This window comes from Stenella coeruleoalba, assembly GCF_951394435.1.
Source record: "Stenella coeruleoalba genome assembly, chromosome: 14".
NCBI lineage: Eukaryota > Metazoa > Chordata > Mammalia > Artiodactyla > Delphinidae > Stenella > Stenella coeruleoalba.
The window spans coordinates 88,654,948-88,678,091 of record NC_137160.1 but is presented as its reverse complement, the minus strand read 5'-3'; the positions used below and the strand labels follow the sequence as shown (position 1 = coordinate 88,678,091).

The 23,144-nt window shown below is 63.4% G+C and overlaps 1 protein-coding gene across 1 annotated transcript; it reads right to left on the bottom strand.

The window, feature by feature from the left end:
* Window positions 1–485: 485 nt before the first annotated feature.
* Window positions 486–12,181, bottom strand: MMP17 (matrix metallopeptidase 17). The gene is made up of 9 exons (XM_079942905.1): window positions 12,049–12,181; window positions 11,106–11,235; window positions 10,339–10,622; window positions 9,235–9,411; window positions 7,438–7,537; window positions 5,696–5,778; window positions 5,446–5,598; window positions 2,289–2,546; window positions 486–1,542 (listed from the first exon to the last, which is right to left on the bottom strand). The coding sequence occupies exons 1-9, from the start codon at window positions 12,086–12,088 to the stop codon at window positions 1,229–1,231; spliced, it is 1,539 nt and encodes a 512-aa protein (XP_079799031.1). The 5' UTR covers window positions 12,089–12,181; the 3' UTR covers window positions 486–1,228.
* Between the last annotated feature and the right edge of the window lie 10,963 nt (window positions 12,182–23,144).

Genomic DNA, 23,144 nt, shown 5'->3' with positions numbered 1-23,144 from the left:
GCAGCCAGGGCTTCTGGGAAAGGTCGCCCTCCCGGGTGAAGGGGGTACAGCTCCCACTCTTTGCCCCTCCGGGTGGGAGAGCGGTGGCTGCCATCCTGGCCTTGGAGCCGGAAGCAGAAGGAGCAATGGGACGGAGCCACCTCCCTGCACTTCCTGTTGGGAGGCCCTCAGGGGCATTCGGGGTGGCAGACAGCGTCCCAGGTGCCCCACCCAAAACCTTGTCTCGTTCTGCACGTCCCGCACTGAGAGCAGTACCTGCACGTGCAGGTAGGCACTCCGTCCATCAGGGAGGGTTGGGCGAACGTGCCAGAACCCCAGGGCCTGACACCTGACCCGGCCCGACCCCTGCCTGCGGGCAGGAGGCTCGTTTCCCTGAGCTGGGCCTCAGCTTGTCCATCTGTGAAATGGGTGTAATGACCCAGGGGTCATGGAGTCGTCAAGTAAGCGCTGGGCAGGAAAGTGTTGGTGACCACTGCACAGGCCTCCCTGGAGGCCCCCCACCCCAGAGTGCAGGTGGTCTGGGGCCAGGGCTGCACAGGCCCCGGAGGACGCCCACGCTCGGACCGCCTGAGCGCGTCAGGGAGCCGAGCCTGAGCCGTTACAAAGCAGGAAGAGATCGTGTTTGTCTGAAACGCGTCACAAGGGAAGCCCACCACGGCCCCAGCTTGGGGGCTCGCCCGTGGAGGCGGCTGCCCTGGTCAAGGCGGCCGGCAGGCCCACTGGGACCAGGAGAGGAAGCCCCACGGGCGGGCGGAAGCACCAGGGGCGGCTCTGCGGCAGGGGACGGGGAGGCGGTGCCCGCGGGCCTCCGGGCTGCTCTTGCCAGGGTCTGCGGACCCGATGTAACGCCCCCAGCCCAGCCTACCCCTGGCTCCTCGGTCAGTCTCCGTGAGATTCAGTCACTCGCTCACCGAAAGGACGGCTTCCGGCCCCAGCCCGGCCGGGCCGTGACGCAACCTCCCCAGCTGGCAGAGGGCAGGCAGGCCAGGCGGGAGCTCCCCCAGCATCCGCGCCCGGGGAGCAGCGCCCTCTGCTGGCCTCTGCCGAGTCGGGGGGCTGCACCCGGTGGCCTCGGCCTGGGGGGCTGGCGGCGCCGTCCCCGTCTGCAAGGCGGGGTCCGCTCTGCAGGGACGCTTGGCTCCGGCGCTGGAGGGGCGGGCATCAGTCCTTGCGCTTTGTGGCTCTGGACTGCAGCCCCTTCTGTCCTGTCGCAGGCCAGCGCCGAATGTCACAGCGCCAGGGCCCGGGCCGCTGTCCACAGGAGGCTCAGCAGCGCGGCCAGCAGTGGGCCCGCGGCCCGCGGTGCTGCGGCGGCGATGGAGGTGCAGGAACAGACCTCGTAGGCGTCCTCTGAGCGGCTGCGGTCGCGCTGCCCCGGCCGGGCGTGGGCCCCTGCCCCTCCGTCTGCGTCCTCGGGGTCAGCGGGCGGGTCTCTGCAGACCAGCCAGTCCCGGGCCGTGGACTGCGGGTACCCGGGCGCCACCTCCAGCTCGCCATCCTTCACCTTCCAGTACTCCTTGCCGCGGAAGAAGTAGGCGGCACCTGGGGGAGAAGAGGGCAGGCAGCTGAGCTCCGGCCGCTGCAGCACGCGGGATTCGGTGTAGACGGCAGGAGGACGGGATACAGAGAGCTGCGGGGCCAGTAGGAAGGACGGACGTAGAATGTCTCAGGTGAGAGTCAGAGTCTTGGTCTCAGCCTACGGGGAGCCCATCTGTGGGCACTCAGAGCATTGCAGGCCTGGGAAAGCTCAAGGAGCCGCCTGGAGGCAGGGGGATGGACGAGATGGCCTCTGCTTTCCCCTGCTATTTATTTAGTGAGGGCCTACAGTGTGCCAGGCTGTTCTAGGTACTGGGGACATGGCTTTGCAAATAGAGCAAATGAAACTTCCCGTAGGGGTGGAGCTGCCCCTGTGGGAGGGTGCTGTACTTCTCACTGCAGCCAGGGAGCGCTGCAATGACGTTTGGGCGGAGGCCTGAAGCCGGTGGGGAAAGTGTTGGCGGGGGTGGGGGGGGGGGGGCGCACGGCAGGTGCAAAGGCCCTGAGGTGTGTGTGTGAGAGCAGGAGGCAAGGCTGCTATGGCTGGAGGGGTGACGGGGGCGAGGAAGGGACCCCGAGAGGTGAACAAGAGCCAGAAGGGGCGACCCAGGGGCCCCTCTGGGGGCGGGTGGTGTCTGCAGCGGGGGTGGGAGGGGCGGAGCAGACGCACGCATCTGCCGCTGGATCCCAGCTCCCCAGGTGTGGGTGCTGAGGCTGCCCCGGAGTCGCCCTTTCCCCCGCGCCCGGCTCACCATCGGACCAGCGCATGGCATCGTCGAGCGTGCTGGGGATGCCCCTCCACGGGGGGCTCTGGGCGGGGTGGCCAGGGTCCATGCGCCGTGTGTGCTCATCGTAGCGCCAGTACAGCTGGTCCTTAAAGAAATAAGTCTTGTCATTGTGGGCCCAGGAGAAGGCAGCATCGACGCCGCCCGGCGGGAGGCCGAAGTCCGAGATGGGCCGCGGGTATCCTTCCTCTACGTTATTGTCCTTAAACACCCAGTATCTGTCTCCTGGGGGCGAGAGAAAGAGCCGTGGGCCGGGGTTCGCCCAGCCCGCCGGGCGAGGGCCCCAGCCCTTGCTCCTCCCACAGACGGGCACCCCGATGCGCAGTGCCCATGGCGTAAGTCCCAGGAGGGTTCACCGAGCGCCTGCTGTGCTCCCGGCAGGGGTCCCACACGTGCCAGCAGCCTGGGGAGGCGGGGCCAGATGAGGCGGCCGCGTCACAGCCAGGGGGCAAGACTACCCGCTCCCACCCCGAGAAGCCACTTCGGTCAGCGGGGCCTTGTCCACTTCTGCTGTGAGGCGGGCTGAGCACGTTCACGGGCAAAGCAGGAAGGGCGCCGGGTGAAGGCCCACCGGACCTGCACGTGTGCAGCCTCGTCAGATTACACAGAAGCAGAGCTTGAGAAATCACCAAGAACTTCAAATCCGCACGTAAAGCTTTTGGGAAATGGTGTGATTAAGACCCTTGTTGGGTGTCCTTGACTCTGTGCTCTGGAAACACATCCTCAGCTGCTCCGCCGCAGGCGGGTGGGAATCAAATTTGGGTATGTGTTGTCATGTCCCCCACTCCCGCCCGGTTTAGCAACTAATCGACCCTGTTATTTAGAAAACAAATGAGGGAATTCCCTGGCGGTCCAGCGGTTAGGACTCTGTGCTTTCACCCTGCAAGCTGCAAGGGGCAGCCAAAGAAACAAACAAAACAACAAATGGAAAAAGAAACAAATGAAAACAGACGATACAAATGAAGAAGCAGCAAAACAGTAAAAAAATCTTTGGCTGGACAAAGGACTGGAACAGACATTTCTCCAAGGAAGATATTCAAGTGGTCAGTAAGCACACGAGAAGATGCTCAACATCACTGATCATCAGGGAAATGCATGTCGAAACCCTAACGAGACACCGCCTCACACCCAGTAGGACGGGCACGATCAAACCCGCCCCCCGAAAACAGCAAGCGTAGGTGAGGATGGGGGGAATCGGGCACCACTGGTGGGAGCGTAAACTGGGAGCGGCTGCTGTGGGAGAAAGAAATAGTCCAGGACCCAGTAACCCCACCCCTGGGTATATACACAAAGGAACTGAAAGCAAGTTCTCAAAGAGCTATCCGTACACCCATGTCCACGGCAGCCTTATTCACAACGGCTAAGACGTGGAAGCAAAGCCAAGTGTCCACCGACAGATGGTAAAATGTGCTCCATCCACGCAATGGAACACGACTCAGCCTTGAAAAAGGAAGGCAATTCTGACCCCTGCCGCACCGTGGATGACCCTGAGGACGTGATGCTCAGTGAAATAAGCCAGTCGCAAAAGGACAAGTCCTGTGTGCTTCCGCGATATGAGGCCCCCAGGGCAGGCAAGTCCATGGAGACAGGGAGCAGGCTGGCGGGTGCCGGGGGCTGGGGGGGGGATGGGGAGTTAGTGTTTCATGGGGACAGTTTCAACTTTACAAGATGAAAAAGCTTTAGAGATGGACGGTGGTGACGGGTGCACACAGCATGAAAGTACTTAGTGCCCCTGAACTCTACACTTATAAATGGTTAAGACGGTAACTTTTACAGTGTGTGTGTGTGTGTGTGTGTGTGTGTGTGTGTGTGTGTGTGTGTGTGTGTGTGTGTGTGTTTTACCACAATTAACAATAAGTTCTAAAAGATCATCTGTCAGAGACTGGCAACAACTGAAGGAAACGACGGCACAGCTGCAGACAGGGCCCCGTCGATCACAACGAGAAGGGCCGTGAGGACTTCCTCTGAGTGGGCACACGTGGGGTGACGTCGACAGGGCAGCCCGACCTGCTCCAGCGGACGCTGCCAGGCGAGTGCAGAGGCCCCAAGTGCCCACACTGTCTCACATTTCAAGTCTGGAGCTGTGGTTTCTCGTGGGGATCTCCCGATTTTTAAATGTTAAGAAATAATCCAAGTTACTTAGAAGATGCCAGACAGGTGCCCCCGCCATGACTGTGGCCGGCCCTTGACATCCAGCCTGGGAGACGGTGATTCCACTGTCAGGGGGCGCGTCAGGGGGAGTGTGGAGGGGTCGAGCCCAGGCACCACACAAGGGAGGCCAGGTTGGAGAGCCTGGGTCGGGGCAGCAGGGTGGCTTCACTCTGGGGAGCTACAGACCCTACACCCCCAAAACACAGCTGCACGTACATACAGCAGTGCGTGAGACTGAGGAAGGCTCACGGCCCCCAAGGCGCCCACAGAACTGGCAGGGCTCAGTCTCCTGCTGCAGGCGGGGCACCTTGCCTTTTCCCCAAAGAGACAGCACGCTCCCCAAGGGCAGGAACCACCACCCCAGCCCCGCCCGGGAGCGGGGCTGTTGAGGGTGAAGTGACACCCCTCCTCCAGTGGACCTGTCACCCTGGACTGAGATGGGAGAGCAGTCTCCCCCTGCTCTTAGGCTAAATCCAGCTCCTTCTCGCGGCCCCTGGCGAGGACCTGCACTTCCCACCCCTGCCTCCTCGCCCTTCACTCTGATCCAGCCTCATCACCCTCTTCCAGGTTCTTTCAATCAGCAAGCTTGTTCCTGCCTCAGGACCTTTGCACTGGCAGCTCCCTCGGCCTGGTATGCTGGTCCCGCAGGTCCACCTGAAGTTAACTCCCTCATTACCTGCAGGCGCTTATCGTGTGTCCCCCGGCCCAGAATGAGGGCAGGGATTTTCGTGTCTTGCCCACTGTGTGCTTGCAAGGCCTGCCACAGTGCAGAGCACACAGCAGGTGCTCAATAACTACAAACCGGTTGAGTGCACACGTGAACGTGAGCCTCTCTGCTCTGAGCTCTGGACCCACAGAGCAAAGCACAGGGCTGGCCTCCTGCGTGGACGCGAGCTTTGGGGGTCCCGGGGAGCGCGGGCTGCGGCCCCCGGTCAGCGATGCCCGGCAGGCACCCAGATGGGGGGGCACCCACCTTTGAAGAAGACGATCTTGTGGTCACTGGTGCGCTCGTACACGGCATCCACGCTGTCCAGGCGCAGCGGCAGGCCCCGCCAGAAGCGGTGCACCTGTGCCGGCTGCAGCGACACCAGGTGCCGGTCCCGGGTCAGCCGCCAGAAGTACTTGCCTGGGGGGACACAGGGGGTGGGGCTGCAGGTGGCCGGCCGGGGGCCCAGGTGGGCTCTGCTCCTCTGTCCGCGGCCGCTGGACCCCGAGGGGGTTACCTTTGAAGAAGAAGGCCTCGCCTCGGATCTGGGCCACTGCGTCAAAGTGGCCGCTGCATCTGTGGGGCACGTCCTTCCCGGGCCTGGGGGCAGAGAGAGGGCCGGGCTGGGAGCTGCCCCGGGGAGCTGGGCTGGGCAAGGCCACGGGGACAAGCATCCCCGAAGGACCCTGCACGCCCGCATCACCGCCTGCAGCCCCAGCGACCACAGCAGTTTAGTCAAGAGAGAAAAGCAGGTGAAACAGCCCCACGCTCGCCGTGCAGGATGCGAGACGGATCGCTGAGCGAGCGCACTGGACGAGCAGGCGCTCTCCACGCTGCCAGAGAAGCGTCGGGAAGCCAGCTGGGCACTTTCTACAGAAGCGCGGAGCGTGCGTGCCGGGACCCTGATTCTGAGTCTGGAGCCCTGTCCACGGACAGTACTCACAGCAACGTCATGTGTGACGACAAAAGGTCAGGAGCTTAAATGCCCGCCGATCCAGGACTCAGAAACAGGGCAGGGCACACGCGTACCGCAGTGCAGCTCAGCCCCGAGACCCAGGCATCTTCACAGACACAGAGGCCTCCACGGGCCCTGGGGCCAGAGCTGAGGCACAGAGCGGCACAGGAGACATGCCCTGGGCTCACGCATGTACATCTACCTGCTGGGCTTTCTACACACGTGTGGAGTCTCTCTGGAAGGACACGCACACGCACAAATGTCTGCCCCAGGGAGGGCTGGTAGGTCAGCGGCGAGGACTGACTTCGCTGTGAGTTGCTTTTTGTGCCCCTGGAATCGCGCACTGCTGCCAGGTGTTACTTATTCAATAAATAAGTGCAATGAAGACCAACAGTAACACAAGTTACAGCAACATCTGTGACCTCAGTGGCAATTCACCACATACAGCGGAGTGAGAAAAGCATGAAAACATCCCACGTTTGGAAAACCAAACCTCGAAACAAACCAAACCACGGAAGCCTAAATACATAGATTTCTGTTTGTATTTTTGTGTTTAGTGTTTCGTGTGAGCGTGAAGGTGGCACGGCGGCATGCCAGGCTGTGAGGGCAAAGGTGGGAGGGGTGGACGGGGACGCCTCCCTGCAGATTCTGTGGCACTTGTTCCACTGGGGGATGGGGGGGTGAGAGTAGGCAGGCTCTGACTGCTTTCACCACGGGGCTAGACGAATCCAAGCTGGGCCTTAAAAGGCGGACAGCTGCCGCACGGCCTCCAGCACTGCCAGCCCTCCGGATGCTCCCTTGGGACAGCCACTCCAGGAATCCAACCTCCGGCACGGGACACAGATGGTGCCCAGCTGAGCCCAGCCTTCGAGTCAGCCCAGCCCAGGCACCAGACCTGAGGCAAGATGCCCCCAGACGATCCCAGCCCCCAGCAGGTGTTCCCAACACCGTGGAGCCGACCCCCAACCCCCGACCGTGCCCTGTCCGAGTTCCTGACCCACAGAACCCACGAGCCTCACGATGTAGTGGGGGTTTCATGCCACGAGGCAGGGCTGCTTGTTACGCAGCCGTCGATGACTGACTGGGATGAAGGGTGAGAGGAAATCGCACATTTGAAAGTCAAGGCCTCTGCACGGTTCTGGGCTGGGGTGAGCGGGGGGTCCCCTCCACTGTCTGTCCATAAGAAAAGAAACTAACTGTCACTCAGGGCTCAGCTGGCCCAGAAGCCCCACGAGCTCAGGACCCGGAGCCGCTGCTGGGGGCCGTGCTGGCCGCAGAGTGGAGACAAGGGGCCCACGGCTTACGGGGTGCTCGTGCGATCATCGGGGGGCTCCGGCAGGAGGGGCGGCTCCTCGGGCTCTGGGGCGTCTGGCTGTGCCGTTGGGGACACGGACTCCCGCACGCCTGTGGAGACAAGGAGGCTGCATCGGGCCCAGCACACCCGCCTCCCCGCAGACCCCACCACCCTTCCTGGAGCCGCCAGGACGGAGCCGGGGCCATCGGGTGGGTGGCACCGCGTCTTGACCGGGCCGAGCGCCGGGCTGCGGCGGCGAGCAGGGCAGGGGAGACTCCGTCCCTGGAGCCGGAGCCTCGGGATGCGTGAGCGGAAGGCGCAGGTGCCCCACTGACTCAAGGGAGGGTTTACACCCCCCCGCCCCCCAACTCCACTCCTGGGCACAGGCCCCAAATAACAGAAAACCGGTGTTCAGACAAAAAGCTGTACATGGATGTGCACAGCAGCGTTATTCATAATGGCCCAAAGGTGGAAACAACCCAAATGTCCACCAACGGAAGAAAGGATAAATAAAGTGATCGGCTGTCAAAAGGAATGAATTACCGATGCACGCTACGCCGGGGAGGACCCTGGAAAACACACGCTGCGTGAAAGCAGCCGGACACAAAAGGGCACACATTGTACGATTCCATTTATGTGAAACGTCCAGAAGAGGCAAGTCCAGAGACACAGAAAAGGGACGAGTGTTTGCCGGGGGCTGGGGAGTGGATGGGACGTGACTGCTCATGGGTGAGGTGGGAGGGCGGGGGAAAGGGGGGCGGGATGAGAACGTTCTGCAAGTGGAGAGAAACGGCGGCTGAACAGCATTGTGAATGTACCAAATGCTTTCAAAGGGTAAAAACCGTAAACTGTGCGTCAGCAAAGGACGCGCACAGATGCCAGAAGGTGGGAAGCGCTGGGGCAACAGCGACGCGGCGGTGGGGCGGTCCAGGCGGGGGGAGAGGCTGCGACGCGGAATGAGGCGAGGCTGGCCTCCGAGGTGAGGCACCCGGTCCCAGGCTTTAAGACGACTGCTCTGGCCACTGTGGGTAGGGGCAGACTGGCGTGGGGTTAGGGAGACCAGCATGGAGAAGGGGGGTGACTGGGGGAGGTTCATCACCCCCACCTTGCTCTCGCAGCTCCCAGGACAGACCTCCTTCTGCCACCTTGCCTGATGTGTCCCCAGCAGAAGGGGGCCCGGAGCTGGCCCTGGCTCAGTCCTGGCTCAGCGCTCCCGTCTCTCAGTGGGGATGTGGCACCTACTTTACAGGTTGTAAAGACTGGATGACCTAATACATGTAAGTGCTTTGCATGGGCCCTGGGTCACCATCAACGTCAGCTGTCACAACCTGAAACCGTCTGGGGATTGGACGTGGGATCTTGCCCGGGGCTCTGGGATGAGCTCCGTGGAGAGGGCAGCGGGGGCCCCAGGTCCTAGGGACCCCTGGCGACACAACTCACCTGCTTATTCATTCTACACACACCGCGGGGCAGCCAGCGTGTGCCAGGCGGCCCCAGGTGCCGAGCGCGCAGCAGACAAGACAGAACCAGCCCTCTCGTGGGGCTCTGTGCTCTGGGGTCCCCGGCATTTCTGCCGTGGGGCTCTGTGCTCTGGGGTCCCCGGCATTTCTGCCGTGGGGCTCTGTGCTCTGGGGTCCCCGGCATTTCTGCCGTGGGGCTCTGTGCTCTGGGGTCCCCGGCATTTCTGCCGTGGGGCTCTGTGCTCTGGGGTCCCCGGCATTTCTGCCGTGGGGCTCTGTGCTCTGGGGTCCCCGGCATCGCTGTCCCCATCCCCGGGCGACCCGTGATGGCTCTGGGGGGGACTCACCGTACAGCTGCCAGACGCGTACCCTGTCCTCATAGGGGAGCCCGTAGCGCAGCGGGTCACCCACCGGGCCCTGGTAGTACGGCTGCATGATGGAGCGTGTGGCCGCCACGTGGCTCAGCCCGATGGCGTGGCCAAACTCGTGGACAGCCACTGCGAACAGGTCCATGCCGTGGGCATCTGGGGACACAGGAGCCAGTGAGCCCAGGGAGGCACCGCCAGCTCCTGCTGGGCCACGGGGACGGGACCCGTGGGGTGAGGTGAGATGAGTCCGCCAAGCTGGTTACAGAGGAGGCCCCGGTCCTGACAGACGGGTCCTATGGAGTCACTCAGGGCTTGTCTGCTTCCCAGGAGGCCCTGTGGAGTTCACAGGGGCCTCTCGGGCCCCGGGGGTCTCTTGGTCCCCCTCACCTCCCACGTGCCCCTCACAGTAAAGTTGGCAAACTATTCTGTACGGGCCACATGGTAAATATTTCAGGCCTTGCTGGCCGTCAGGATCCCAAGTTACAGGGGTCACTGTAAGCTCCCTCAACCTCACAGCACTGAATAGATGCTCCAGGCCCCACAGGACGGGCCTGGGCTCCCATCGAGGCATAAAACCCACAGGTTCTACGGGGCCACTTCTGGCTCCTCCAGCTGGGATGCGCTCCCCAGCCTGGGATATAGACTCACCCCACGAGGCCCCCGTCTCCCCCGCCCGCACCTGCAGCCTGTGCCACGCGGCTCTGCCCCTCGTCCCGCCTTGAAGCTAGGGGCCCGTGACTCCTTTGGCCAATGGGACTTAGAAGTGATGGCGTGCCGAGGCCTCAGAGGCCTTCCAAGCTTGCACTCCCGCTTGGGAGCTGGACCAGGGGGAGGATAAGCCTGGCTCACGGAGTCACGTCCCAGGCCTGCGAGCCCAGCCCGGGTCCGCCAGGAGGGTTGCCCGTGCAGAGACGGCTGGATGCAGAGCTGTCCTGAGCTGGACAGGTGCCCACGGCTTTAGGCAGGGGACCCGTGGCGGTTTCCTCTTCCTGGGGGGCTGGTGTGGCTCCCTACACCATCGTGGGCTCTGTCAGGGGCTGGGGGTCATGCGGGGTCCCCGGGGCCACCCCAACCCGGACGCACCTGAGGAGCGGAACGTCCAGGCCTCGTCATCGTCAAAGTGGGTGTCCCCTGCGGTGTGGTGGTCGCCCGGGAAGAAGGCGTGGGCCACCGCGCCGCCGGGGCCGTCGAAGGGGTAGCGGTCGTTGTGGTCAGCTGTGGAGAAGTCGATCTGGATGTCGGCGGCGCTGCCGGCCACCTCGTGGAAGTTCAGGGGCGTGAGGTCGCTCCAGACTTTGAGCGCGTAGTGCATGAGCGCGCGCACCGTGTCGCGGCCCAGGGGCGAGTCCCGCGGGAACGTGCGGACCCTGGGGCAGGCGGGGTCAGAGCCGGGTCGGTCACAGGGACAGGCCCAGTGCCCCCGCCCCAGGCTGGAGTGTGCTCCCTGGAACAGCTTGCCCCGGGGCGGTGGGGGGCACCGGGGCCCTTATTTGGAAAGGGGGTTTGGGGCGGGGATGGAGATGAGCTCATCCTGGAATAGGGTGGCCCCTAAATCCAGTGGTGTCCTCACAACAGACAGAAGGGGACACAGACGCGGAAGGAGGACACGTGAAGACGGAAGCCAGGATCAGAGCCACGGGCCCAGGGCTGCTGGCAGCACCCGGACAGGGGCTGGGCCGGATTCTCCCTCACAGCCTCCAAGGGACCTGTGGCCCCTGGACCTCGGGTTTCTGGCCTCCAGAACCGAGAGGATAAATTCCTGTCTCTTAAGCCCCGGTCTGTGGGTGCTCATTTTGGCCGACGCCCAGACCCCCGGAAAGGCCAGGCCCGGTGGAGCCCCGCCTGCCCACCTCCATGACAGGTTCCTCTTCCTCCACTTGGTCGGGGCCGGAGCCTGGCGCGTCCTTCGAGCCGGGGCTGCGGCTGGGAGGTCAGGGAGGGAACAGCGCGGGGTTCTCATCAGCGCCAGGGTGGCCTCATCTGCAGGGCGGGCGGGCGGGCGGGGGTCAGGAGCCAGGCCCCGCGCACGCGCACCCCCAACCGGGGATTCCCAGCAGCTCCCCGAGAGCTGGCCCCAAGCTCCAGTCCCGGCCCCTCGCTCTGCACCAGGTCTGGGGGGACGAGGCCCAGGCCTCCAGCTATGTCGGGCCCCCCTGCCAGGGGTGCGTCCACAGGCCAGGAGTGGGGGCTTTCAAAGCATTCACTGACGTACGGCAGGGATCTGAGCAGTCGGAGGGGGCACGGCCCCAACTCGGACCGTCGGCCAACGTTCCCTGCATCTCACGGGACACACACCCGACCGGGTCTGTGTGTGACACACGTGTCTACTCCCGAGAGGCCCGGGGACAGCCATGTTTTGATCAGGTGGCCCTTCGAAAAGTCTTTACAAAATTGGAATTTGTGGCCAAAATGTAAAAAGTGGGGTGCTCACATAAACCCCCCAGATCTCTGGTTTCTCCTGGAAAGCGGGCAGTTTCAACAGCACAGGCCTAGCACCCCAATGGGGCGACTCAGCTGGGGCATGGGTGGCCAGACCCCACTCCGACAGCTGGCCTGCCTGGCCCGTGGCATGGAGTTTGAGACCCCATTGAAAGCGTGGAAAGGGGGTCTGGGTGCGGCTGGTACACACTCACCCCCTGCTGTGCCCACGGCCGGGGACGGGGAGGGGATGACGGAGGGATCCCCTGCGGCGGGAATCCTCCCTCCATCCCAGGAGAGCAGGGCAGGCTGGAGGGGCAGTTAGGAAGAACTGGGCTCAGCTCCCCCACCTCCCACTGCACCCTGAGAACTGACCCAGGACGCCAGTGGCCTCCAGGCCTCCGAACTGCTGCATGGCCGCGATGGCCTTGGACAGCTCCTCTGGCGTCTGCAGCTGCCCTGTGTCGGGGTCTGCTGGGGGCAGGTAGCCGAACCTGCTCAGCCACTCCTGCGGGCAGAGAGTACAGTGAGGGCTGGAGGGGGAGCTCAGCCCCACAGAAGAGCCACCTGCCTGGGGCCATCACTGCGGGGAGGGGCAGGCCTCTCCTAGCCCTGATCAACACTCCAGCCCCTGCCCAGTAGCCCACAGGGCGTCTCATGCTCCTTCCTTGCCTAAGTGTCTTAATAAACTTGATGCCCCTTAGATGGGTGGGTTTGAGCAGTGCACAACCTGTGCGACTGCTCATGGCAGCCTGCCCCACCTCACTCCTCCTGAGGCAGCAAAATGCCCAGGGGACACTTCCGGAAGTGAGATTTTTAAAAGGTTATTTAACATCGTGAGCGCCCAATTCAGGCCCGGAGCTGGCTTGTGAGGCAGCAGTTTAGGACCCAAGGTCTGAAACCCGTGCTGAGAAGGGCAATGGGCTCAGAATCTGGTTTTAGGAATCCGGTTATGAGCTGCATGTGCACAGTAGTTAAGAGCCCAGACTCTGGAGCGAGGCTGCCTGGGTGCAAATCCCACCCAGCCCCCTCCTCACTGTGCAACTGAGGCAAGTCACACCCCCTCTGGGCTGTTTCCTCGCCTATGGATGTGAGGATATGAAGAGTTAGAACGTGGAAATGCTCACATCAGCCCTGACACAGGTACCCTCCATACAAGGTGTGTGTTGTCAGCGGACAGCTCTGATGCAAAGTGCCCCAGTGGGGGTCCTCTGAGCAGGAATGGGGGGCAACCCTTTATACCACGGACACACATAGAACCCCTTTACCATCTGTGGGGGGCCAGGGGACAGGGAGGCACTGATGCCATCCGTGGGGACCTCCTGGGGGGCTTCTGTTTCTTCAGCTGCCACACGGCGCTCATGCCCACTTCCCAAGACATGTGACAATCCCATAAAAAGCACTCAGCCGGGCTTCCCTGGCGGCAGTGGTTGAGAATCCGCCTGCCGATGCAGGGGACACGGGTTCGAGCCCCGGTCCGGGAAGATCCCACATGCCGCAGAGCAACTAAGCCCGTGCGCCACAACTACTGAGCCTGCGCTCTAGAGCCTGTGAGCCACAACTACTGAGCCCACGTGCCACAACTACTGAAGCCCGCACACCTAGAGCCCGTCCGTGCTCTGCAACAAGAGAGGCCACTGCAGTGAGAGGCCACTGCAGTGAGAGGCCCGCGCACTGCAGCGAAGAGTAGCCCCCCTCGCTACAACTAGAGGAAGCCCGCGTGCAGCAACAAAGACCCAACGCAGCCGAAATAAATAAATAAATAAATGTCCTAAAGGATAAAAAAAAAAAGCATTCAGCCATATGGACGCAATGCCAGGGGTGGGCTCATCAGCCAGCTTCAGATGACACACAGGTGGGCGGAAGGCAGGGTTTGGGAGATTCTCTGAGCTCCACCCCCTCCCAGAGCAGGCTTCAAGAAATGCACCGACTTGCAGGTCTATTTTTTTTTTTTTGGTGGACATGTAAAAAATCTTCGATTCATTTATGCTACCTGCAAGGCCCCCAGAAGCTTGCGAGTTTGCAGCCCCTGCCTGAGGACTCCCCGCCCCAGGGATCTGACCCCACAGGGGGCCCAGAGGGTGCTCAGTGGGAGGGGGTCTATCCTCCTGGAATTCCCAGGGAATGTAACTGACCAGGAGGGTCCTCAATGATTTGCATATAATTTGCATACACCTGCAGCAGACTAGCTGGATTCCCTCCTTTCCAGGAAACACTGAGTCCTTGCTGGGGTTCCCTCTGTTCCGTTACCTCCTCCCCAACTCCTGAAGGAACCCCCAGAATGCACAGAACTGGGGGACCGGGAGACCCCCCTCGACCCAGGCAGCACAGTGCACAGCAACCAAGGGGCGCTCCCGGTGGACACCCGGGTGACATCCTGTGCCCAGACGAGGGGAGCACGAGGGCCGGGCAGGCTCACCCCGACCCGGCTCTGCCGGCTGTGCTGTTGAGGCCTCTGCCACCCCGAGCACCCTTCTTTCGGGAGGACCGCCCTTCACATCACTTCAAACACATTTAAATGCACCCCGTCAGCCGTCAACAGGATTTACTGAGTCCCCCGGCTAATCAGTGTCTGAGAGCATTCCCGGTTACAGCTGTGTATTTGTATCCACTTTGCTGTACTAACAGGAACTAACGCGACATTGTAAGTCAACTACACTCCGATAAAAATTATTTTAAAAATGTGTGATTGTGGCTACACATCTCGGGGGAGAGTTTTACATGTGCTTTAAGGGTTTGATGCTGCCGTTTTCTTTCGGAAAGTCAGAAAACACACACACTCTGCAGCTCTTTGTTAGGACTGCAGGACTGAGCTACAGAGCCTGGAGGCGCCCAGCACCACGAGGAATCCCTCCGGGGTGTCCTCAGACCGGACACGATGCTGGGTGACGATGCTGTCCCCACTCTCCTTACCAGGTAATGGTCCACCCAGGCAAGCGCCTTTCCCCACCCAGGCCAGTTGCTTTGGGTGGGCAGGGGCTGAGACAGCCTGGGGGGACCACCCGTCTCCCGGCTGTCCCCTTCTAGGCTGGGATAACAGCTGGGCGTCTGATCGTAGCAGAGCCCCGCTCTGAGCCCTCGCGGGGCTCCATGGGGCTCACAGAGGAGCTGCGCCCGCTGGTGCTGGGCAGCCTGGCCCGAAGGCCAAGCGCATCTTTGGGCTTCAGGCCTCAAGAGCACCTCAGGTGGTTTGGAAACGTCTGCTAACATTGAAAAGCAGGAGGTTTCAGCTACAGGTCAGAACAAGGGCAGAGCTGAGGGCCTGTGCCAGCCTGGGACAAGCTCTGCTCCGACCGCGGCCGGCAGCTGCTGGCGCCTGCCCGGGCCCTGGGCACTGCAGCTTGCAGCTCCTGCTGCACGCAGGAGCACAAGAAGGGACCAGATCTGAGGGGCTGGCGGGAGGCAGGGGCTCCCTCCCCCTTTCCCCGCAGGCTTGGGCTCAGACATCCCACCTGCCCCCAGCGCAGCTCCCTCCCCCATCGCAAAGCCCGTCCCTTCTCTTCACACCCCGGGCCCACCTCCTCCCCGTGGCCCCACCAGTGGCGGTGGGCTTCTGTGTCGATTCCTGGACGGCTCGCTGGGGGAAATCCTCAGGAGGTGTCTGACAACAGGACGAGCCCCTGGCAGCCACCGGCCCTCAGGTGATGCGTGGATCGGGGGGCCTGAAGAACCCACGGGGACCCTAGCCCAGCCTGAGCCATCCTGTTCTGCCTTCAGTGGAAACACAAGTGTCCCCGACAAGAAGCCCCCATCCCTGCTGGGAAGGAACAGTCACCCTAGAGCCCTGTGAGGGAGGGGGCGTCTTGGACAGCCCCTTTCTCTCTCTCTTTCTCTCTCCCTCTCGCCCTGCCAGCTCGTTCCCCTCTTCAGGGGAGACAAGCAAATTCCCGAAGGGCCGGGGTTTCACTTTTTTTCCTGGTAGTACGTACACGCTGGAACATCACAGAGGAACCAGGCTGAGAGCCCGTCCTCAGGGCCGGGTCCTTGCATGGGGCGAAGGCTGACAAAAGCCCTGCCTCGGCTGCCCCTGGAGCCCGCGCAGCCCCGATCCCTGCACCCACCGCAGTGGTGCCCGCATGAGGACGGCCCCTGGGGTGGGGGCCCTGCCCCTTGCCCCCCAATACCGTGCAGAGCCTGTGGGTCGCCTGGGCCAGCCCCCTCCTGTGCTCATCCACTGGTCCTCCCTTCACTGTCACCACGGCTACCGTGTCTCCAGGGCAACGAGGCTGTGTGGGCAGAGGGTGAACTTTCCAGAAGGCTGAGGGGAGGGGGGAGGGGTGGGAGCGAGGGGAGCCCCAAACCCGCAGGGGCTGCCCCGCCTTGGAGAATCGCTAACAGCCAAGGACATGCTTTCACCCTCCTCCCCGCAAGGACCCCCGTGAGCTGAGCCATTACTGCAGATGGGGAAACCGAGGCCCAGAGAGGTGAGTGTCCTGCCCAAGGCACTGGCAGGAAGTGGGGCGCCGGCCCCTCCCGCAAATGCAGTCACCTACCATCCCTCCCGTGGCTTTCCCATTCGCCCTGCCCAGCCCCCGCCTGGTCTTGTTTTTCTCTATGTCGTTTATCGCTGGTTGACACAACGTGCATTCGTTCACAGCGTTAACGATGTTTAACGATGTTTAACGCACACACCACAGAACTCCCTCCTGACCTCCGCAGTCACAGGCCAGTGGGCCAGCGCCGCCACGGAGCGGCCCCGCGTTCACGTCTTGAGCGGCCCTCGGCCCAGCAGGTCAGCCGTCAAGTGCAGGCACCTGCGGCCTCGCTGCTGGCTCCCAGGGGGCGCAGCAAACCAACCTTCCACAGACGGGTGGACCAGCGGGCGAGGGAAGGCCGCGCTGCGACGTGCTGTACGGCGCCGGTGCCGGTAAACAAGAAGTGCTTACTGTGTGCAGTGCCCCCGCAGGTCCCTCCCACAGCCCCAGGCCTGGCCACTGCTGTCCCCACTTACAGGGGGGGAAATGAGGGCTCGCCGCACGCGCTGGCCGTGGGAGCAGGACCGGAGCGAAGCCACCGGGACCCCGGGACGCCTGTCGGCTCGCCGATGCCCCGTGAGGGGCCCGTGTCTGGCCGGGACAGTGGGGACGGCGGCTGAACTGTCGGCGCCCCCTTCGCCCTCCGTCTCTAACTGGATTCCGCCAGCCTCGTCTGGAGCGGGTATGGAGAGCGGGTGTCGTTAGCCCCACGGCACAGTTGAGGAAACGGAGGCCCAGGGCAGCGCAGACAGCGTCACGGCGCTGGGGGAGCGGAGGCGGGCGGGCGGTGGTTTAGAGCGCCCACCCCCACCCCCAAACAGTAACAGGCCCTTCGGCACCCACTGCGTGCCGCCGGCTCTGCACCTTCACCCACTCACTGCTCAGCACCCACGGGGCGGTGTCACCGTCACCTCCACGTGCAGCTGCGGAAATGGCTCACGGTCCCAGGGCGCAGCTCTGGCTCAAGTCTGTGTCTGACCCGCTTGGCCGTCCGGGCGCTAAAGACCCAGAGCTAAAGGGGTTGGTGGCCCCCGGCAGGGTGCGTCTTCCTCCAGGGGCTGCTGGCGGTTGGGATGACCCCTTGCCCCAGCATCTTCTCCAGGGGGATGCTCCCAGAACCTCCTCTGACGGTCCACCCGTCCATCCGACACCCTCACCGAGGGATCCCTGTGTCAGGTGCCGGGGGGACAGGGAAGGTCTGGGGAGACACCGTCCTGCTGTCTACGCAGGAGGGACAGTCTTGCACAGAAAGCCAAAGATAAACACGTGATAAGTGTCACAGATGATAAATGATTAGTGATCCTAATGGCCAACGATTATTGAGCGCTGCTCAATTACTCACAGCACCCACAGGGGAAAGCTGTGAGAACAGGGGTCTGTGGGGTTCAGTTCCCGCTTGGCACACAGTAGGTGCTCAACAGAGAACTACTGAAATGATCTTACAGGTGGGCGCTATTATTACGACCATTTTACAGATGAGGAAACAGGTGCAGAGAGGTCAGGACACTTGCCCACGGTCACACAGCCAGACAGTGCAGAGCTGGGAGGGGAACCCAGGCTATCTGGCTTCAGGGCCTATTCCCAGGACCGCTGTGCTATGAGGGGAAGTGAGACAGGGTGGAGGGGCTCCTTAAATGGGTGCTCGGGGGGGTGGCACCTGAAGGATGAGAAGGAGCCGGCCAGATGATGAGCCGAGGTGAGAATTCATGGCAGTGGGAACAGCTTGTGCAAAGGCCCTGGGGCAGGAACCAGCCTTGGAAGTTCAGGGAGCAGAAAGGAACTGGTAGGACTGGGGTACAGAGGGAAGAGAGGATGGAGGAGTGGGCAGGCGGGCCAGGGAAAGGGGGAAGTGGGTCCCGCATCCTGCCCAGGCCACTATCCATCCCTCCTGAGAGCTGGACAGTGCCTGGGAGGGACACAGCAGGCTGTCGGCTAGCGTGTGACAGACGCACCCGTCACCCCTCCCGTGCTCAGCAGAGGCCCTGCACCCAGAGCATCTCACTGGAAGCTCCGAGCCACCATTAACCGAGAGGCAAAAACCACATGCACGCAAAGCACCCTCGGAAACCCCCAGGAAGGCACTGCATCAGGGAGGACCCTGGTGAGCCCTCAAGCCCTTGTCCCTGTTCCCACACCCCCTCCTCAGAACACGAAGGCAGCTTACTGCCTGCAGACGCTGTGGTGAGAGATTCAGGGGCATCACCCAGGGAACGTCCCCACTGCCCCGCTCTCATGGCCCCACTTTACAGACGAGGAGACTGAGGCCCAATGCTCAGATCGCAGGCTGTGAGCAGAGGCTGGCCCCGGAGCCCCTTGAAAGAGCAACGACATTTCCTCAGCTGCCAGGCTGCTCGCCAGCCTGTTTAGTCAGCTTCCACAGTCCCGGGGCTCAGACCACAGGCGGCCAGGGCGGTCCCGCCCACGCCGCAGGCCCCCGAAAGCACCACAAAGACTTCTCAGTCATCCAGACGCCCTAGGCCATGAGTGTCTGGGAAACGACTCACTTGTTGACAACGTGCCTCCAGGGTCGGGAAGGGGCCCAGTTGGGTCCTAAGCTCTGGGAGGGGAACCTGGAGGCGAGGCTCCCCTCTGGGCGGCTCAGTGACACCATCCCTGGTCCCCTCGGTTGGGTTCCCTGACTGCAGCCGAGAGGGTGTTCCCGGCCCCAAGCCAGGTCTGATACGGGTCCTGAGTGCACCGAGGTGCCAGACGCTTGCTGGGGACCCAGAGGCGACTGGCTGAGGCCAGGGTGATGGTCACCCCCGCCACCCCCCTCCCTACCCCCTGGAGGGGGATACGTGCTCACAGGAGCTCCAGCCCCTGCCCAGCCCCCTGGGCCGCTACTCCCGGCCACCCTCACATACTCTCAGCCACAAGCCACCGTCACCGTCTGGGTGTCAGGCATCAAAAGACCTGCCAGCACGCGTGGTACAAGGCACAAGAGCTCACAGACTTTGTTGCTGGGATAGGAACCTGAGAACAAACTTTAGAGGACGGTGGCGAATCTGCCAACATACGATACGTTACGTGCATACCTGTCACCTGGGCTCCCCCAGCATGGGTCCCTCACATACTCACGTCGCAGTAAGCGGGCGTCCTGGCAGCTCCTGGCCATGGCGAACTATTAGGAACAGCCTGCCCGTCCGTGCGGGGGTCTGGCTAATGGACGTGACATCCGTGCAGTGAAATGCGACGGGTGGAAAGAAAGAACCAGGAGGACCGAGACGTTCCAACACGGACCGTTCTCCAGGATAGACTGGGAAGTGAAAACCGCAGGGCGCGCGGCAGTGGGCAGCAGGTTGTCATCCGTAGAAATAAGGGACCGAGGTCCCCATGCCCTTTTACGTGCCCAGACAACCTCTGGAAGGATCCTCAGGAAATGAGGGAGACAACGGCCCCTGCAGACCCTTCTGCATGGTCTGAATATTCTGCTGTGGGTACTACCTACTCAGAAATAAAATAATGAAAACGGGCCCAGAAGGACTTGCGGCTCAGTCGACAACCCCAGGAGGGCACGGGGCTCTTTTGTCCCGCTCGCCGAGGCCTGAAAGCCCACCGTTGGACCGGCGCGTCAGGCCTCAATCCGGTGCTTTGTTCTCCTCTGAGGCTCGGGCGGGCTGGGCTGGGGAGCCCCCTCCCGGGGACAGCCAGCGCACAAGAGACCCGCTGGGCACGGCTCTGTCTGGCAGAAGCTGGGTCACACTTACAAAGGGGCCCTTCTCCTCACTGGCAGCCCTAGATCTGAATATCCAGTCAGTGGGCCCCTGGGGGCAGCGTGCAGAGCTGGGTGGAGGGGAGTCCTCCCTCCTCCCCGCAAATCCCTGCTGGTACTCCCAGCCTTCCGGCACCTCCGGGTCTGATGCGCTGAGGTGTCATTCCCCCGAAGGCCACCAGAGACCGCCCTCGGCCCGCAAGTCGGGGGCAGGAGGCAGGAAGGTTTCTCTCACTCAGGCTGGAGGGGTCCTGGCCTTCCCTGGGTGGGGCGGGGGTCTCTCTGGGCAAGGGCAGCATCCTCTGCTCTTTATGCGCCGGGTCGTATACCAGGGCCCTGCTGTCTCTGGGGCTCCAGGCTGGGGAGCCACGTCCCCTGCCCAGTGCCCCGCTGCCGGGGAACCCAGGGGAGCAGGGAGAGGCGGAGGCATGGCGGTGCAAGCCAGGAGCCGGAGTGTGCACCTGACCCGCTTCCTCTGGGTGGGCGGCGAGAAACTTCAGAACAGCCCTGGGCGAGACACACGCACTTGGCTGGGCTAGGAGCTCCACGCCCTGAGCGTGCGGGCCCGACCCCCAGGAACCCTCCCGTGGGGCCCCTCACAGCTGGAAGGTGGGAGCCTGGTTCTACTACCACCCAGCCTAGACCTAGAGACTTGATGCCCTCAGACACCCCAGGGCCCGGAGGAGGTGGGCAAAGGCACCCCGATTTCAGAGCAGTTTGGCTGGGAGGAAGCGGCGCTGGGGACCCTCTGGCGTCTGGATGCAGACAGCAGGGACCGTGGTCGTTCCCCCGCAGGCGGCTGCAGGGGTTGCGGCAGCTGGGCGGGGGTGGCCGAGTCCTGCCAACCACGGGGCTGCGGATGCCGCCCAAACGCCTGCACTGGCCTGAAAGCCACCCGGAGCTCGAGAATGCCACTGGCCTGGGAGAGGAGCCTTATCGGCACCCCTTTAGGAGACTGCCGTGGGCCGGGGGCAGAGGCAGGGAGCAAGGTCCCCGGCCCTGTCCCTTCATCTGTGCAAGTGAGGGCAACTGCAGGGGCGGAAGCCTCAGAAGGAATCTGCTTCATCCACCGCCCTGCTCTCGCCCTCGCCTGGCCTCCCGGGGCCCGGGGGTGGCGAGACCCATAAAGTCTGATCTAAATCTTCCAGGTCCCGAAGAGGAGGCTCCAAGCCTGGCGGGCTGAAAGGGGGAGGGGTGTGGGAAGAAGACACTGCGCAGTCCCCCAGTATGGTTTCCAAGCCAGAGGGACAGCTGATACTGAGGGAGGGGCGCAGGAGAAGGCGGGACGGCTACATCCGAGCCTGGGAATGGGAGGGGGACTCCAGCAGGCTCAGGACAGGGACAAGGGTGGCAAGGCAGGGCTGGCCACCCTGGGGGTGGAAGGAGACAGGGACTTGGGCCAAGATCCATGCCCAGCGGGGGGCTGGGAGGCCGGCTCCCTTGCTCCCCAACGTCTTCAACATCCTCAGCGGAGCAAACTCGAAACCACCGACTTTCCGGGGCGCCCACACTCAGCAGCCCTGTCTTTTTCTCGGTTGTGGGCGCGCACCCCTCCCCCCCGCCACTCCCACGGGGAACGCACTCGGGACCGCCCTGCTCTGGGCGGCTGCGACTGCTGTCCCACCCGCCTCAGGGGCCCCTTTGGGGCTACACGGAGCCGGTAACGGGGCTGGGGCCAGTGAGCCCCCAACCTCCGCGGGCTCCGGCGACTGCGGCGGGCTCTGAGCGCACGGAGCCCGGGAGACACCCGCCGCCTCTTTCCCAGACCCGGGTGCGCGCGCGTAAGACACTCAGACTGTGACCCAGCCTCAGCCTTCCTGCCCAGGAAATGGGTGCAGGGCGTCCGAGTTCCCGCAGGCACCGAGGCGCCCCGCTGGGGTCTCCCCGGCCCGCGGGAGCCCTGCATCCCGGCCGCGCACTCACCACTCCCAGGCTGAGGTCCTCGGCTCGGGGCGCGGGTGCAGCGCAGCCCCCACGGGCGGCCAGCGCGAGCAGAAGCAGCGGCAGCGGCGGGACCCGGGCCCAGGGAGGTGGCGGGCCGGGCCCCCGGGTGGCGCGGCGCCGCCGCATCGCGCTCACAGGGCGGACGGCGCGGCGGTGGCAGTCCCCGCGCCCGTGCGCCCCGCGCCCGCGCGCCCCGAGCCCGCGCCAGGCTGCCTGCCCGACCGAGCCCTGCGCCGACTCCCAGCGGCGGGGCGGGGCATGCTAATATATGTTAATGAACGCCGCCGCCGCTCCCTCCCTCCGCCTTAAAGGGCCCGCGCCCCGCTCCCGCCAGAGTCCCGCGCCCCCTGGAGGATGCTCAGAGCTCACCCACGCCCCGCCCGGCGAGTCCACACGGGGACCTTGGCTGCGGTGGCCCTAAGGAAGACACTTCCAGAGTGTCCCCAGACGGCCCCGGGGCGGCGGAGGCATGCAGGCGGGGGCACAGTCCGGGGCTCTGTGCCGGCCCCCGGGGAACGGACCTCGCCTCCCGCCCGACCGCTCGTACTTGGACCCCGCGCGCCGAGCACTGTTTCACGGTCAGGGCTGGGGACCCGGAGCGGCAGCCGCAGCGCGCCCGGCGGACGCCTGGGGGAGCCTTTGCACCGTGGTAGAAGGGAGGTGGGGTCGGATGGCGGTTGAGGGAGAGTGGGAGGGGTCGGGGTAGGGGTGGGAGCAGGGAGGGGCTGGGGGCGTGAGAGGAGCCGGGCTGCAGCGGGGCTGGGGGTGGGAGCTCGGGAGGGACTGCGGGAGGGGGTGGGGTGAGAGACTAGGAGGGGCGCGGGCGGCGGCCCTGACTCTGGTGGCGTCTGGGCGCAGCTGGGAGTCAGCGAGGGCCGTGGGTCTGTGGTCGCTGTGGGTTTGAGGGCTGGGTTTTCGGGCAGAGCCTCCTCTCCACTGTCCTCCCGTGGCTGGGGTCTTGCGCATCCTTCCCTGCTGTTACTCTCCAAGCCTGCTCAGAAGACCGTTATATTGACCCGCTGAGATCACTTGCAGTGAAGACCCTGCATACGATGGCCGTTCACAGGCACATCCCCCAACTTTGCTCAAGTGCTACTGGCAAAAGCCTAGCTCAGACTGGCTCTGGTCAGGGAAAGGAAATTTATGGGCTCATTAAACTAGGCCATCTCAGAGCAGGCTGACGTCAGGCAAGGCTGGATCAAGTTGCACCAGGACATGATCAGAATACGGTTTCTCTCTCCATCTCTGTGTTGGCTTCATCCTCAGGCGAGATCCCTCCAAATGGCAGCAAAGACAGAGTGGGCAGCCGCCCCCGACATTCTTCCAGATTAGCAAACCCG